A 12,977-nucleotide genomic window follows, 5' to 3' on the forward strand; every position below is an offset into this window, starting at 1 on the left:
ATTCATCCTCCACTGTTGCCCTTTCTAATATGAAGTAGCGTAAAGTTCTAATGTATATCTGTCAGTAGACTTGCTATAGAAAGCTAAAAATACCTGTTTAGTGGGTTTACATTACTTACCCACGTAACTTTAGTTATTAGACAGTTTCAGTCGGACTTTTTTTTCAAGTGACACATTTAAGACGATGTTGTTGTTGCACTAGTGAGCCACGGAAAGTTTGAATGTCATTACAACATTTAGCCCCATCTTTTGACACTTGTTCGATTCCCGTCGATGCGATGCACGCTAGACGACGGAGAAAACGCTCCCGAAGGTGAGCCATGTAAATAAGACTGCCCACAAAACGGCGCATCCTGGAGCGACTGTCAGAAAGCGACTTGAAGATTCTTTGTAAAACATAATCTATGCAACATTTTGACCAAAGAACCACCATTACATGTTATGTAGACCACAAGGAAGTGTTTTAAATTTAGAAAAAAATCATAATACAACCCCTTTAATGCGCCTTATATTCCTGTGCAGTTTTTGTATGAAAATTAAACTAAAGGCCCATGCGCCTTTTAATCCGGTGTGCCCTATGGTCTTAAAAATGCTATATATATATATATTGGTCAGTCGATAAGTAGCTCGCCTTCCTCGCTTGCTGAAAAATTGCTGGCACCCCTGATATACAGGCACATCCTATGCAGCTATATGGGGTCAAATACCAGCTGATACGGGGACCGGGAAAGCAGGGGAATGGTTGTTGTGACATGTTCGCCAGGGATGATGTTACTGTTGTATTGTTGCTTGCTAAACACTATAAACGTGTTTATCAAGGAAAAACTGCTGTCTGTATTGCCGTTCAGCACCTGCTATTCAACGGCAGGACAGAGTTTATTTGCTTCTGGTCCTCTGGAAGAACAGAATAAACTGTTTCTTCTTCGCTTTATTATATCTTCCCTTATCGAATGATCACACCCGTATTCGCGAGATCTCATAAAAGTTTGCACTTTTTCGCTGCACGACGCAGCCACAACAGTACAGCGGTAGGGATTGCCGGACTGTGGATGGTGGTACTGTTCTGTGGCCGATTCGTTCAGTAGCCGTCCTGCATTCAGTGGAAGCCTTACGGTCTTATTTAGATGACTGTCTAAATCTGAGTAACATAATGACAAGACATAAACTTTATTAGTAAGTTTACCTAAATTAGTATGGTATGAGAAATGTCTCTTTTTAGGTTGTAGAGTTGTACAATATATCGGTACTCATAAAGTACCGCGGTACTAATGAATTTAAAACGGTACTATATTGCCTTTGAAAAACTACCGGTACTGGTTTTGATCTGCATGCTGCCGTCCGGGGGTGACATACAGAGCGGAGATCATGTTGAGTGTGTCACCGCACATACACTCACAGAGCGCACGAGAATCATCGTGGGGAGGAAAAATGGCAAATAAAGGCAATTGTACAAGTTAATGAAGAGGGTGCATGAAGCGCAATATGAAGGTATTTTGGCTTCAAAACAATCGATCAAGGGACGCTTTAAACACAAAGCGCCACGCTGCAAGCATTGCTTTAAAACATGCCTCGCAAAGGTGGCATGATTAAAGTATTATCACCTTTGATTCAAAGTTAGCTAAGCAATTAAAAAATAAGCAGTCAGATCAACAGGCACTCCCGTTGTGCACATATAGATACATACACACACACACACAACTGCTTGGTTGGATGCCAAATATTAGCGGAATCCAAAACGCCCATGCATGTAATGAAATAACTATTGCAAGTGAAATTACTTAATTTTGTAACAAATTCTTATCATTTGTGTTTTATATTTAACAATGTGTGTTTTACCTGCTGCATGTTTTGCTTGTGTACTTTTAGCTGTAGTATTGTTTTTAGGATTTAAATATGCTTTTGTGTCTTAAAGCATAGACCAGGAGTGGCAACCATTAATCATGAAGCATAATGTCAAGAAAGCCTTCTATTATATTTTAACCTAATTCTTGATTATGGAAGGCAGTATTTAATATATAAAAGTGTAAAATATTTTTTTGAAGGCAACAAGAAAAGCCTAATTTGTTTAATGCCTTTCAATTTTTATTTTAATCTTCTAAAATTGTTCTTTTTAGTGCAATAACAACCAGATGTTAAACATATTGTAAGATTTTTGTCAAAATGAAGCCAAATTAAACTTTTTTTGTGTATCAAAATACATTTTGGTACCTGTACCAAATTGTTGGTATCAGGAAGACTCTATTAGGTTGTATGATTTGTTTTTTGCATACATCTTTCATGGTAGGTTGAGGAAGAGCTCAAGTCTATATGTGATGACATTTTGGATGCACTGGAAAGGCACCTTCTCCCCTCTGCTGTTGCTGGAGAGTCAAAGGTCTTCTACAACAAAATGTAAGTGTGTGCATTCTAACTTCGAGGACCTCCTTGATGTAAGTATCATGTTGTTTTTTGGGGGTGCCAAAACTGACACACAAATATTTAGAACAGTAAAACATATTGAATTTTAAGATATAGGTTACAGCAACACAACTAACCAAGATAGATAAGAACCGACCGTTGAATGAACACAAAATTGGGGTGTCAACTAGGGCTGGGCGATATATCGATATAATCGATATATCGCGGGTTTGTCTCTGTGAGATGTGGAAAATGACTATATTGTAATATTCAAGTATACATTCTCACGCACTTGCTTTTAGTTGCTGTCATTACACTGCAGGCTCTTCCCATTCTTTTGTCTCTCCTTCTCACAGACAGACAAGCGCAGCTTTTTGCACACGTCACATACTGTCACGTCATACGTCACATGCGTATACGCTCTCGCGGACGGAGCAGAGAAGTAGCGGCATTGGTTACGTTAGCTGTGATGCTAGCGGTAATACGAGAGAAAGAAAGTGCGACCCTGGTAACAAAAACCCAAAAAACAGCAGGAGGTCCATCGTCTGGCGGTGGTTTGGCTTCAAGTGGGAATATGTCGAACAGACAACCGCAATTTGGTGCTAAAGCGTTGCTACCAAAAGTAGCACTACTGCTAATATGTAGTAACATTTGAAAAGTCACCTGCTAGGTAGAGAATGAAGAATATTTACTCTGCCAGTCAACATCTCCATTTGGTACCACACGCCCACAAACTCATGCACAAAAGTGCACTTTATTAGTTGTAAACTATTGTAGTAGCGTTCTGTACAAAAAGTGCACTTTAATTTAGTGTTGTTTTGATATGTCATCTTAGTCATATCTTGCACTAAAGTGCACTCATAGCTTGTTTTAAAATGTCTCCGACAATCTTGCACTTTCTGTTTTGAAATGACATCAATGTTTGTGCCACTGCTCAATAATGGTTTAATAAATTGAGTTTTGGTCAATTGACTTAGTTGTGATTTCCTTCTCTGCATGAAAGTTTAAAATGAGCATATGTTAATGCAGTATGAAGAAGAATGTTTTAATGTAGACACAGAATCATCATACTGCTGTGATTATATGCATTAAGTGTTAATTCAAGGCTAGGGCAAAATATCAAGATATATATCGTGTATCCCGATATTAAAAAAAGGCCATATCGCCCAGCCCTAGTGTCAACTAAGGATGCAATAGTATGTATTCCTCACGGTTAGGTACGTATCTTGGTGCAGTAAGGGAACAACATGCCAAGTCATAATACTGGTTGTCTTTTGAAATTTAATTTGTTTTCAAAACATAAGCAACTACAAATTGCAGAGAGGTAATTTAATGTTTACTAAACACACTTTCATTGGTGTTTTTTCAAGCTAAGTTAGCTTAGCTATTAGCATTCCTGCTCCTGGTTTTCTCTCGTTGTGTGACATGATTAGCTTCATCTTCGTAATGAGGTGATGATACTTGATAATGATACTAACGACAGTGCCATGGTACATTGTTGCCAAAAACATGTTTATCACCGGTGGCCCCAATGCCCCAGTTAAACATTTTTATTTATTTCAAGTCCAATGCTATTTTTAACTTTTTTTACCAATCTGATTATAACAAACGGCACGATTCCAACAAGTTTTACTTGACGTGCACACACTTTCATCTCCGTGAGTCCGTGCTTCCTCAGACACAAAACAACACTTCCTCGTTCTCCGCCAATCACCTTTCAGGTATAGACAGTGTGTTTGCAAACAAGTGAAAAACTAACTTCAAGTCCAAACCACACAAACATAATACATTACCACCGGCAGGTCGTTACAGTATGAATGGATGTATATAGCCTATTATTTGCACACTATTGACAAGTGATGTACCGAAAACTGGACCACCGAAAAAGATTTTGATTACCGAAAACAAAACGCAAGCCATCGTCTCAAGCGTTCAGTATTTCTATGATGTGGAGATAACTTTAATATATCCCAGATATACCCTAAAATATGTGCAAATATTAAGCGGACAGTGGCGGCGTTGAAGAAGAGAAAGTCCAATTGGAGAAGCAGCGCAAAGCAAGTGTGATGTCTTGCTCGCTGCAGCTTGCCTCTTTAGTCAGGGACATCGAGGGGCAGAAGTAGAGTCTCTAAATACAAGTACATAATGTAATAACACACTGCTCCCCTCACTTCCAAGGGGGTGATCAAGGGGGGATGGGTTAAATGCATAGGACACATTTCACCACACCTACTGTGTGTGACAATCATTGGTACTTTAACTTAACTTAACTTAACCAGAACAAGATGCTATATTTGTTGCTGGTCGTTTTTAATAAATAAAAGTAATTCAAAGTCCTAGAGTGACACATCAAAAATTCTCAAAAGTACACTGTACAATAAGCAACAACAATTGAAAATATGGCAAAACGACAAACAATATATATTAATACTAATTAATAACAGATTTTTTTTTAAATGTATGAATACATTTGTTTGCCTTTTTATCCAATCCAATCAGTTTTGTTAATATAGGACATTTCAAAACACAGTTTCACGAAGTGCGGCACAGGAAATAAAACACATTTGAAATCAAGATAAAATTAAAGAAAGTCAATTGTAAAAAACATTAGTGATTTATTTTTAAATCATCCATCCATCCATTTTCTACCGCTTATTCCCTTTTGGGGTCGCGGGGGGCGCTGGCGCCTATCTCAGCTAGTCGGGCGGAAGGCGGGGTACACCCTGGACAAGTCGCCACCTCATCGCAGGGCCAACACAGATAAACAGACAACATTCACACACTAGGGCCAATTTAGTGTTGCCAATCAACCTATCCCCAGGTGCATGTCTTTGGAGGTGGGAGGAAGCCGGAGTACCCGGAGGGAACCCACGCATTCACGGGGAGAACATGCAAACTCCACACAGAAAGATCCCGAGCCTGGATTTGAACCCAGGACTGCAGGACCTTCGTATTGTGAGGCAGACGCACTAACCCCTCTGCCACCGTGAAGCCCTATTTTTAAATCATATCATATACAAATTATTCAATGACATCATGTTGGCCACGCCCATGACCACACCCCCACCGCTGCAGGTATCTTTGCATTTTTGGGGAAACCTTGAATGTTCAAAATATATCTGAAATTAAATAAATACAATTCCAAATCACACCGTGGCATGACATACGACATTCCAATCAAACAGCATTTTTGTAGCAACTTAAATAGCACAAAATGAGATTACTAAAGTTCAAATAAAAGCAAAATGGTGTCTCTCTGGTCTGCAGTACCAAAATACAATTTAAATAAAAGTGCTGATTTTAACAAATGAAAAAACATTCTCATCACCATTAATGACAGAGTCAATAAATGATTTGTCCCCAAAATGTTCTCATCTGAGCATCAACTAAATTAAATGAACTGAATTAATCAATGTGAAACTTTTAGTGTATTTAGTTAGCTATTGTATTAGCACAAAAATGAAACATACCTAACACAGTGGAGAAGAAAAAGCAGGATCTCGTTGGAAGCGCGATTTATGAGCAGATGCCATTTGGTCATAACAAAATGGCGGCTGCCATTCAACATAGTTTTCATCACCGCCACCGGGCTATGCTTTTGTTTATTTCATTACAGCCCCCCTGATCTTAACCAGAGTTTATTGGACTTGGTGCCCGTCACAGATTGCCGATAAAAAAAACACCATTTTCAAACATAAGGGTGTCCATATGTGCACTTGGCACCAGGACACCCAAGGCCGCGGTTTGATGATCAACTATGTGGTTGTATCATCAGAATTGCAGTCTCATGTTTTGGACACTCATGTGAAGAGAGGGGCGGAGCTGTCAACCGATCACCACCTGGTGGTGAATCAGCTCTAATGTTGGGGGAGGATGCCGGACAGACCGAGCAGGCCCAAACACATACTGAAGGTCTACTGGGAATGTCTGGCAGAGTCTCATGTCAAAGAGATTTTCAATTCCCACATCCAAAAGAACTTTGAACATGTTACGAGGGAGGGGATAGATATTGAGTCCGAGTAGGCCATGTTCAGTGACTCTATTGTGGAGGCAGCCGTTAAGAGCTGTGGCCACAAGGTGGTCGGTCCCTGCTGTGGCAGTAATCCCAGAACCTGCTGATGGACACCAGTGGTGAGGGATGCCGTCAAGTGGAAGGAGCAGTCGTATCAGGTCCTTTTGGCTCATGGGACTCCGGAGGCAACGGACAGTTAAGAGGCCAAGAGGTGTGCGGCTTTGGCAGTTGCAGAAGCAAAAACTTAAGACATGGGAAGAATTCGGAGAAGCCATGGAGAAAAACTTTCGGACGGCTTTGAAGCAATTCTGGACCGCCTTCCGCCGCCTCAGGAGGGGGAAGCAGTGCACTGTCAACACTATGTATGGTAGGGAAGGTGTGTTGCTGACGTCAACTGGTGATGTTGTGGATCGGTGGAAGAAATACTTTGAAGACTTCCTTAATCCTACTTACACGGCTTCCAATGAGGAAGCAGGGCCTGGGGATTCTGTGGTGCACTCTCTTATATCTGGGGATGAGGTTGCCAAGGTGGTTCAAAGCTTCTCAGTGGCAGGTTCGGATAGTCGAACCACGCATCCAGGAGGAGCAGTGTGGTTTTCGGCCTGGTCGTGAAACTGTGGACCAACTCTATACTCTCCGCAGGATCTTAGAGGATGCATGGGAGTTTGCACAACCAGTCAACATATGTTTTGTGAACTTGGAGAAGGCATTCGACCGTGTCCCTTGGGAGGTCCTGTGGAGAGTGCTCAGAGTATGGGGTGTGGGACCATCTTATTGTGGCGGTCCACTCACTGTATGATCAGTGTCAGAGCTTAGGCCGCATTGCCGGCAGTAAATCGGGCCCTTTTCCAGTGGGGGTTGGACTCTCTAAGTATGGCTCTTCCTATGTATGGCTCCCCTATGTCACCGATTGTATGGACAAAATTTCTAAGCGCAGACAAAGAGAAACTGCGCTTGTCCGGTCTGCTAACAACAAGGTTTCTTTAGTGTGTCCCTTCAGATTTTAAAGCGGCACAGAAGTAGGATGTGTACCTTGCTAAAGGTACACATATGTCTAAATTTAGTTCGAAACTAAATATGTCTAAATTTAGTTCGAAATGTACTCCAGCTCATTAACTTACAATAAAACATGCTTTTATTTTGTCAAAGTATAATTTTGCAGCCGTATTTGACGCACTCTGATGCTACATTAATGCTGTGTTCAGCAGGCTCTAAAACATGCACCTGACGGCGCAAGAAACCTAAGAAAAATACACAGTAGGACCAAAAAAATAACTTGCTACCCTCATTTTGCTATAATCTGCATTAGTATTTGACCAACAATCACAGAGAAACTATAGCTTTTGTGTGAAGTATGCCAACTGTAGTAGCTTCCTGCAATGTTTTGTTTGTAATCACTGTGCTACACCTGTGCTTTTAGACTTATTACACCCAAAATGTGTTTTATACTCTTTCAAAGTCTACTCTATTTGTATTCATGTTCAACTTTTTTCTCTGCTGTTACAAATAGCATTATCTTAGTTTTACTGAGATTCAAGGGTAGTCTGTTTTTGTCAAATCATGTAACGGTTATCACCATTGATCATTAAATCCCTAAAAATATATTTGTGTTTTTGTAATATTTTTTCATTTTTAGTTAATTCCAATGAATCTGGAAAAACTACATATTTTCTTATTTTTCATCAGATCTCTTTTCATTCACAAAAGAATATATGAACAACAATTTCAAAATAACAAAAAATAACTACAATCTATTGGAAATAATATAATTTAAAAGGGGAAGGGGCACATAGCTACATATTTTATGTTTTGGATGGAGTTCACACAGTTTACCTATACTTTTAATATTTGCTTATTTTCTATTGAAAATATAAAATGTAAACATATTTTCTTAATAAATCCTCAGGATATAACTAATTAAATATTTGTATTTAATCTCTAATATAGGCAAGGTTTTTTCTTTACATTTCTGTGTCAGGGTTCATTTCCAAGATTTTATAGTGTGTGCTAGGGTTTTTTTCAAATAATTGCAGTTATTTTAGTATGTTAAATTACTTGGGGCTGGTTTGAATTTGTGCCTTATATATCTCTAACATGCCTATTTTCTGGTTGTATATTTCCTTATATATGTAATATTTATAGTGTTTTTCACCTCTTCCCAAAATGCTAATTATAATATGAGCTAAGAAAACTTCTTTCATTTTGATGTTTGTCTTTGAGCGGAGTATTACTGCCAAGAGGAGTTGTACTATGGGGAAGTTTTTCAATGTAACTTAACTTTCTGCCCAGAACACATTTTTATGCTTATCCCTAATTAAGGCCATGTTTCCTTTTGTATATTTCTAGGAAGGGTGACTACTACAGGTACCTGGCAGAGTTTGCCACTAGCAACAGCAGAAAGGAGGCAGCGGAGAACAGCTTAGTGGCCTACAAAAGTGCTTCTGATCTTGCCATGGCTGAGCTGCCTCCCACACATCCCATTCGCCTTGGACTCGCTCTCAACTTTTCTGTCTTCTATTATGAGATCCTCAACTCACCTGATCGAGCTTGCAGGTTTGTGTTCTTTATTTCCAATGTTTGATAGTCTTATTTTTTAAATATAAGTAGTCAATAGTAATTACCAACCAGGTAGATTTTTTTATGACATGAAATCGAACAATAATTTAGGATGTCTGGCAAGTGATTTTGATCAAAATTGGTAGCAAAAGACCACGGATTCAAATATGTGCCAACAGACTTATTGTATTTCAACTCAGGTTGGCGAAGGCTGCTTTTGATGACGCTATTGCAGAACTGGACTCTCTGAGTGAAGACAGCTACAAAGACTCCACACTCATCATGCAGTTGTTACGTGACAACCTAACACTATGGACCTCAGATATGCAGGGAGAAGGTAAGGCAGATACATTTAATTTAAGAAAAAATTAAGAAAGTGTCCATAACTTGAAGCTGAAAAATTGATATGGCAGTTGCTAGTTTGTTACTTCCAACATACCTAAAACCTATGTATACATCAGAGTTTCCTCTAAATTGCCAAAATACCTGTGGAAGTGGCGGCGTAGTTAGGGTTGTGATCAATATGATGTCTACACATGATTTGCTGCGATGCATTTTTTCTTTAAAAAGGCAAAAAAAAATGTTAATATAAATTTCAAACAAATTTGTTAAGTATAGTATAAACATAAATATTTTTCTTAATTATTGTTTTGTTCTATTTTCAAATTTATGCTGCTTATTGTACAATGTACTTTAAGATTTTTTGGGGGGGAGATTTCTCCAGTTCTTTTAGTCGCTCTTTAATAAAATTGACTGGCAACAAGTCTAGCATTTATTTCTGGTACTATTGGAGTTTGAACTCGTGTTTACAGACTCTTTACTTCTGTCGCCCCATGTCCACGACAAAAAGTGACTCGAGCTGCAGAGAACCCGACGTCGCACTTGCTTCGCGCAGCCTTTCTCTCATTAAAAGCCGTCAGTGTCATCTTAAATTTGGAAGATCTTTGTCCGCGGGTATATGTCGAATATATTAAAGTACGTTCACAGCGAGGACACGCTGCCTCCGCTCAAGAACACACCGTGCGTATAGCTTACTGTACGTCCTCTCAACATTCGGTTACAGGAACAAGTTCCGTTGATCAAAGTATGCCTTCTCTCTGCCAAATTTTTTGTGCATCATTATTTTATAGTGCTCAAATAACAAGTAATATATAGCCATTCATATTTTAACTGCTGATGTAAATGTATATGTTAGTGCAATTTGATGGTCATTCATCCCATGATCTGTGAACACACAGAGTAGATATTAAAAGGGTAAAAAAACACAATTTTGGGTGTAATAATAGATAAAATCAACTGTAAACCTCATGTACAAAATATACAACATAAAGTAGCAAGAAATACGTCAATATTGAATAAAGCAAAACATGTTCTAGACCAAAAGTCACTTCATATTCCTTACTGCTCACTAGTGTTGCCGTATCAGCTATTGAGTAGAAATATGGGGAAACAACTACAAATGTGCGCTTCATTCACTAACGGTGTTGGAAAAAAGATGAATTATAATAATACATAATGTTTGATATAGACAACATAAACACCTTTTATTTATTGAATCACAAATATTGAATTTCAACGATTTCGTGCATTTGCAAACAGCTAAAATTATGTACAAAGCAAACTATAACCTGCTACCCAAGACTGACAACAATTCTTCTCAACAAAATAGGAATACAATCTCAGAGAAAAATCTAATTTAAAAAATGTGTATGCTTGTACAACACTTAAAGTCTTTAGCATATTTGTATGTGAAATTAAATTATGGAATGGATTATTTAAAGAAAGCACCAATATGATTCAGTTTAAGAAACTGTTCAAACTACAAGTGTTCACAAAGTACACAGAACAATAATCAGTCAACAAACGGGGCAAATATGTGCCTTTTGCAATGTTAATGTGCGAGAAATGTTCAAAAGGAGTCTGCATCTGCATCCGCGATTTGGACATGGTTTAGGTTTTAACTGTCAGATGTTAAAAAGTCTTAAATCAAATCATTAGAATTTAAGGCCTTAAAATGTCTAAAATTCTCCTAAAATCTCATTAAAGGTCCTAAATACGATTTTGACAGGTCTTAAAAATCTATTGACATTACTTATATTTACAACATGCATTTAAAACATGCATCTTGCTTTGAAATGTTTCGATTTTTGAGGATACTATAACGTAACTACGGAGCAGAACTAACTGTGCTGATGGTCAGAATTTATCAAACACCACCAGTTATTGTGTGCGCGCAGCTGTGTGTTGACAGCTTAGAAAACTTAACGAAAGCCTACAGCAAAGCCAAATTACTTGCAAAAGATGGGTAAGTAAAAGTTAAACGATTTGTGTCTCCTGAACCATCAATTTGATGCATGGTTGAAGCCGGTGGATGGAAACATATGAAGCGTTTAGTACCCAGGTGTGCAGCCATCGAGGAGGAAAGCATTTGTAAACTTGGCGGTGAAAGTGAATGGAATGATAATGTAAAAGTCAAAAATCCAGGATAAGTACATATCAAAAGATGCTGAAACGCCACAAACACTTGCACAACTTTACAAAAATAAATGTACCCCCTAAGCGGTTGCCTGTTTAGTGTTTCCACTCATCTAATTGTGGAGTGAAGAAAGCAATGGATATTTGCGAATGTCATGTGGCATGCCTAAATAAAAACTAATCCTTGTGTATTAGCAATATGTTTTCAAAAAAAGTCACAAGACAGGTAAAAAGTTATCCATACACTCCAGATACAAAATGAGCTGAGCACATTTGAATCTTATCCACATTATTCACATCCAAATTTTGTTTGAGGCTTGCAAGCCATAATCGCCTTCCTTCTTTTTAGACAATCACTCTGTCTGCACACACTGTTTTTTAACAACTTTGTGCAGATACAGTATTACTGTCAATTTTTTATTGGTTTGCTCAATTCTGACAACCGAAAAAAAACATTACCAAAGTTAACCATTTAGCTTTAGCGGAGATGCTAACTGTTCCTCTCACAGGCAATATATTGTTGTGCTTTCCCTTTACCATTGCTGATGGTGAGGTTACATGAAAACACTTGATATGAAGCACCCTGCACCTTTTGCAAGAAAACACTTCTACGGCAAATCTGAAAATTGGCTGTTACGATGTTTGCTATTATGGTTTTCAATTAGTTTACACTCGCAAAGCTCCTGTTGTATTTAGTTAGTTTAACCATTTTGTTTTCCAATGTGTAGGAGCAGTGAATTATTTCATATATTTAAAATTCATTCTGGACCTCTGATTTTACTTTGTCTTAATTTTTTGTCTGTATGGATGTGAAATGGTCTTAAATTATTTTCAAGATCGTCTTAAAGAAGTCTTAAATTTGACATGTTGAAACCTGCAGAGACCCTGATGTGCCAGATTGTAGTAGCCAAAGGCCAATTTCCATCTGCAGATCCCAGCAGGTTGATTCTACGTACATCAAAGACCATTAAAAAAATACATTAAAAGACAACACCAACATCAGACATCATAAACAGTACAATAAAATACATAGACTTGGATGTAATAATAAAGTCGAGACCCATACATAACAGTAGGTTGCTGCATGGACCTCAGATTAGGACAGACCAGGAATAAAGTGACCATTAAAGTTAATCTATATGAGATGGTAAAGTGCATTAGTGCTAAAGTGCAAGTGTCCAGATTTGTTGCCTATAAGGTGTAGTGAGGAGGAAAATGCACTTCTTCCCTAACCTATTTAGGTAAAGTGTGGATATTATTGCACATACATTGCACATAGAATTAACAGGTGTGTTTGCACATAGAAAATTGCACCAGAATAGTTTATCTATGTATGAAATATTGCACACACTTATGAATAATCTTTGGTTCTTTTTATTACTTTTGGACATTTTAACTGTTAAAGTGCAAGTGCGATTGTTTTCTTGTGTTTTTGAATTTTTAACATGATCTAAATAAATTAGCAGTGTGCATGCAACTTGCTACCATCTAGTGGCAGACATTGTGTGCTACAAAACATTTCCTTCAAAGTGTTTTA

General features: G+C 38.1%; 1 protein-coding gene across 1 annotated transcript in view; it reads left to right on the top strand.

Moving 5' to 3' along the window:
* Positions 1 to 12,977, top strand: part of ywhae1 (tyrosine 3-monooxygenase/tryptophan 5-monooxygenase activation protein, epsilon polypeptide 1) — a 37,095-nt gene that overhangs the window by 19,411 nt on the left and 4,707 nt on the right. The window contains exons 3-5 of the mRNA XM_061918820.1: positions 2,285 to 2,391; positions 8,756 to 8,962; positions 9,166 to 9,302. Coding sequence (XP_061774804.1) covers positions 2,285 to 2,391; positions 8,756 to 8,962; positions 9,166 to 9,302 — 451 coding nt within the window. The remainder of the gene's footprint in view (positions 1 to 2,284; positions 2,392 to 8,755; positions 8,963 to 9,165; positions 9,303 to 12,977) is intronic.

Source organism: Nerophis ophidion, linkage group LG13, assembly GCF_033978795.1.
Source record: "Nerophis ophidion isolate RoL-2023_Sa linkage group LG13, RoL_Noph_v1.0, whole genome shotgun sequence".
In the NCBI taxonomy this organism is placed as follows: domain Eukaryota; kingdom Metazoa; phylum Chordata; class Actinopteri; order Syngnathiformes; family Syngnathidae; genus Nerophis; species Nerophis ophidion.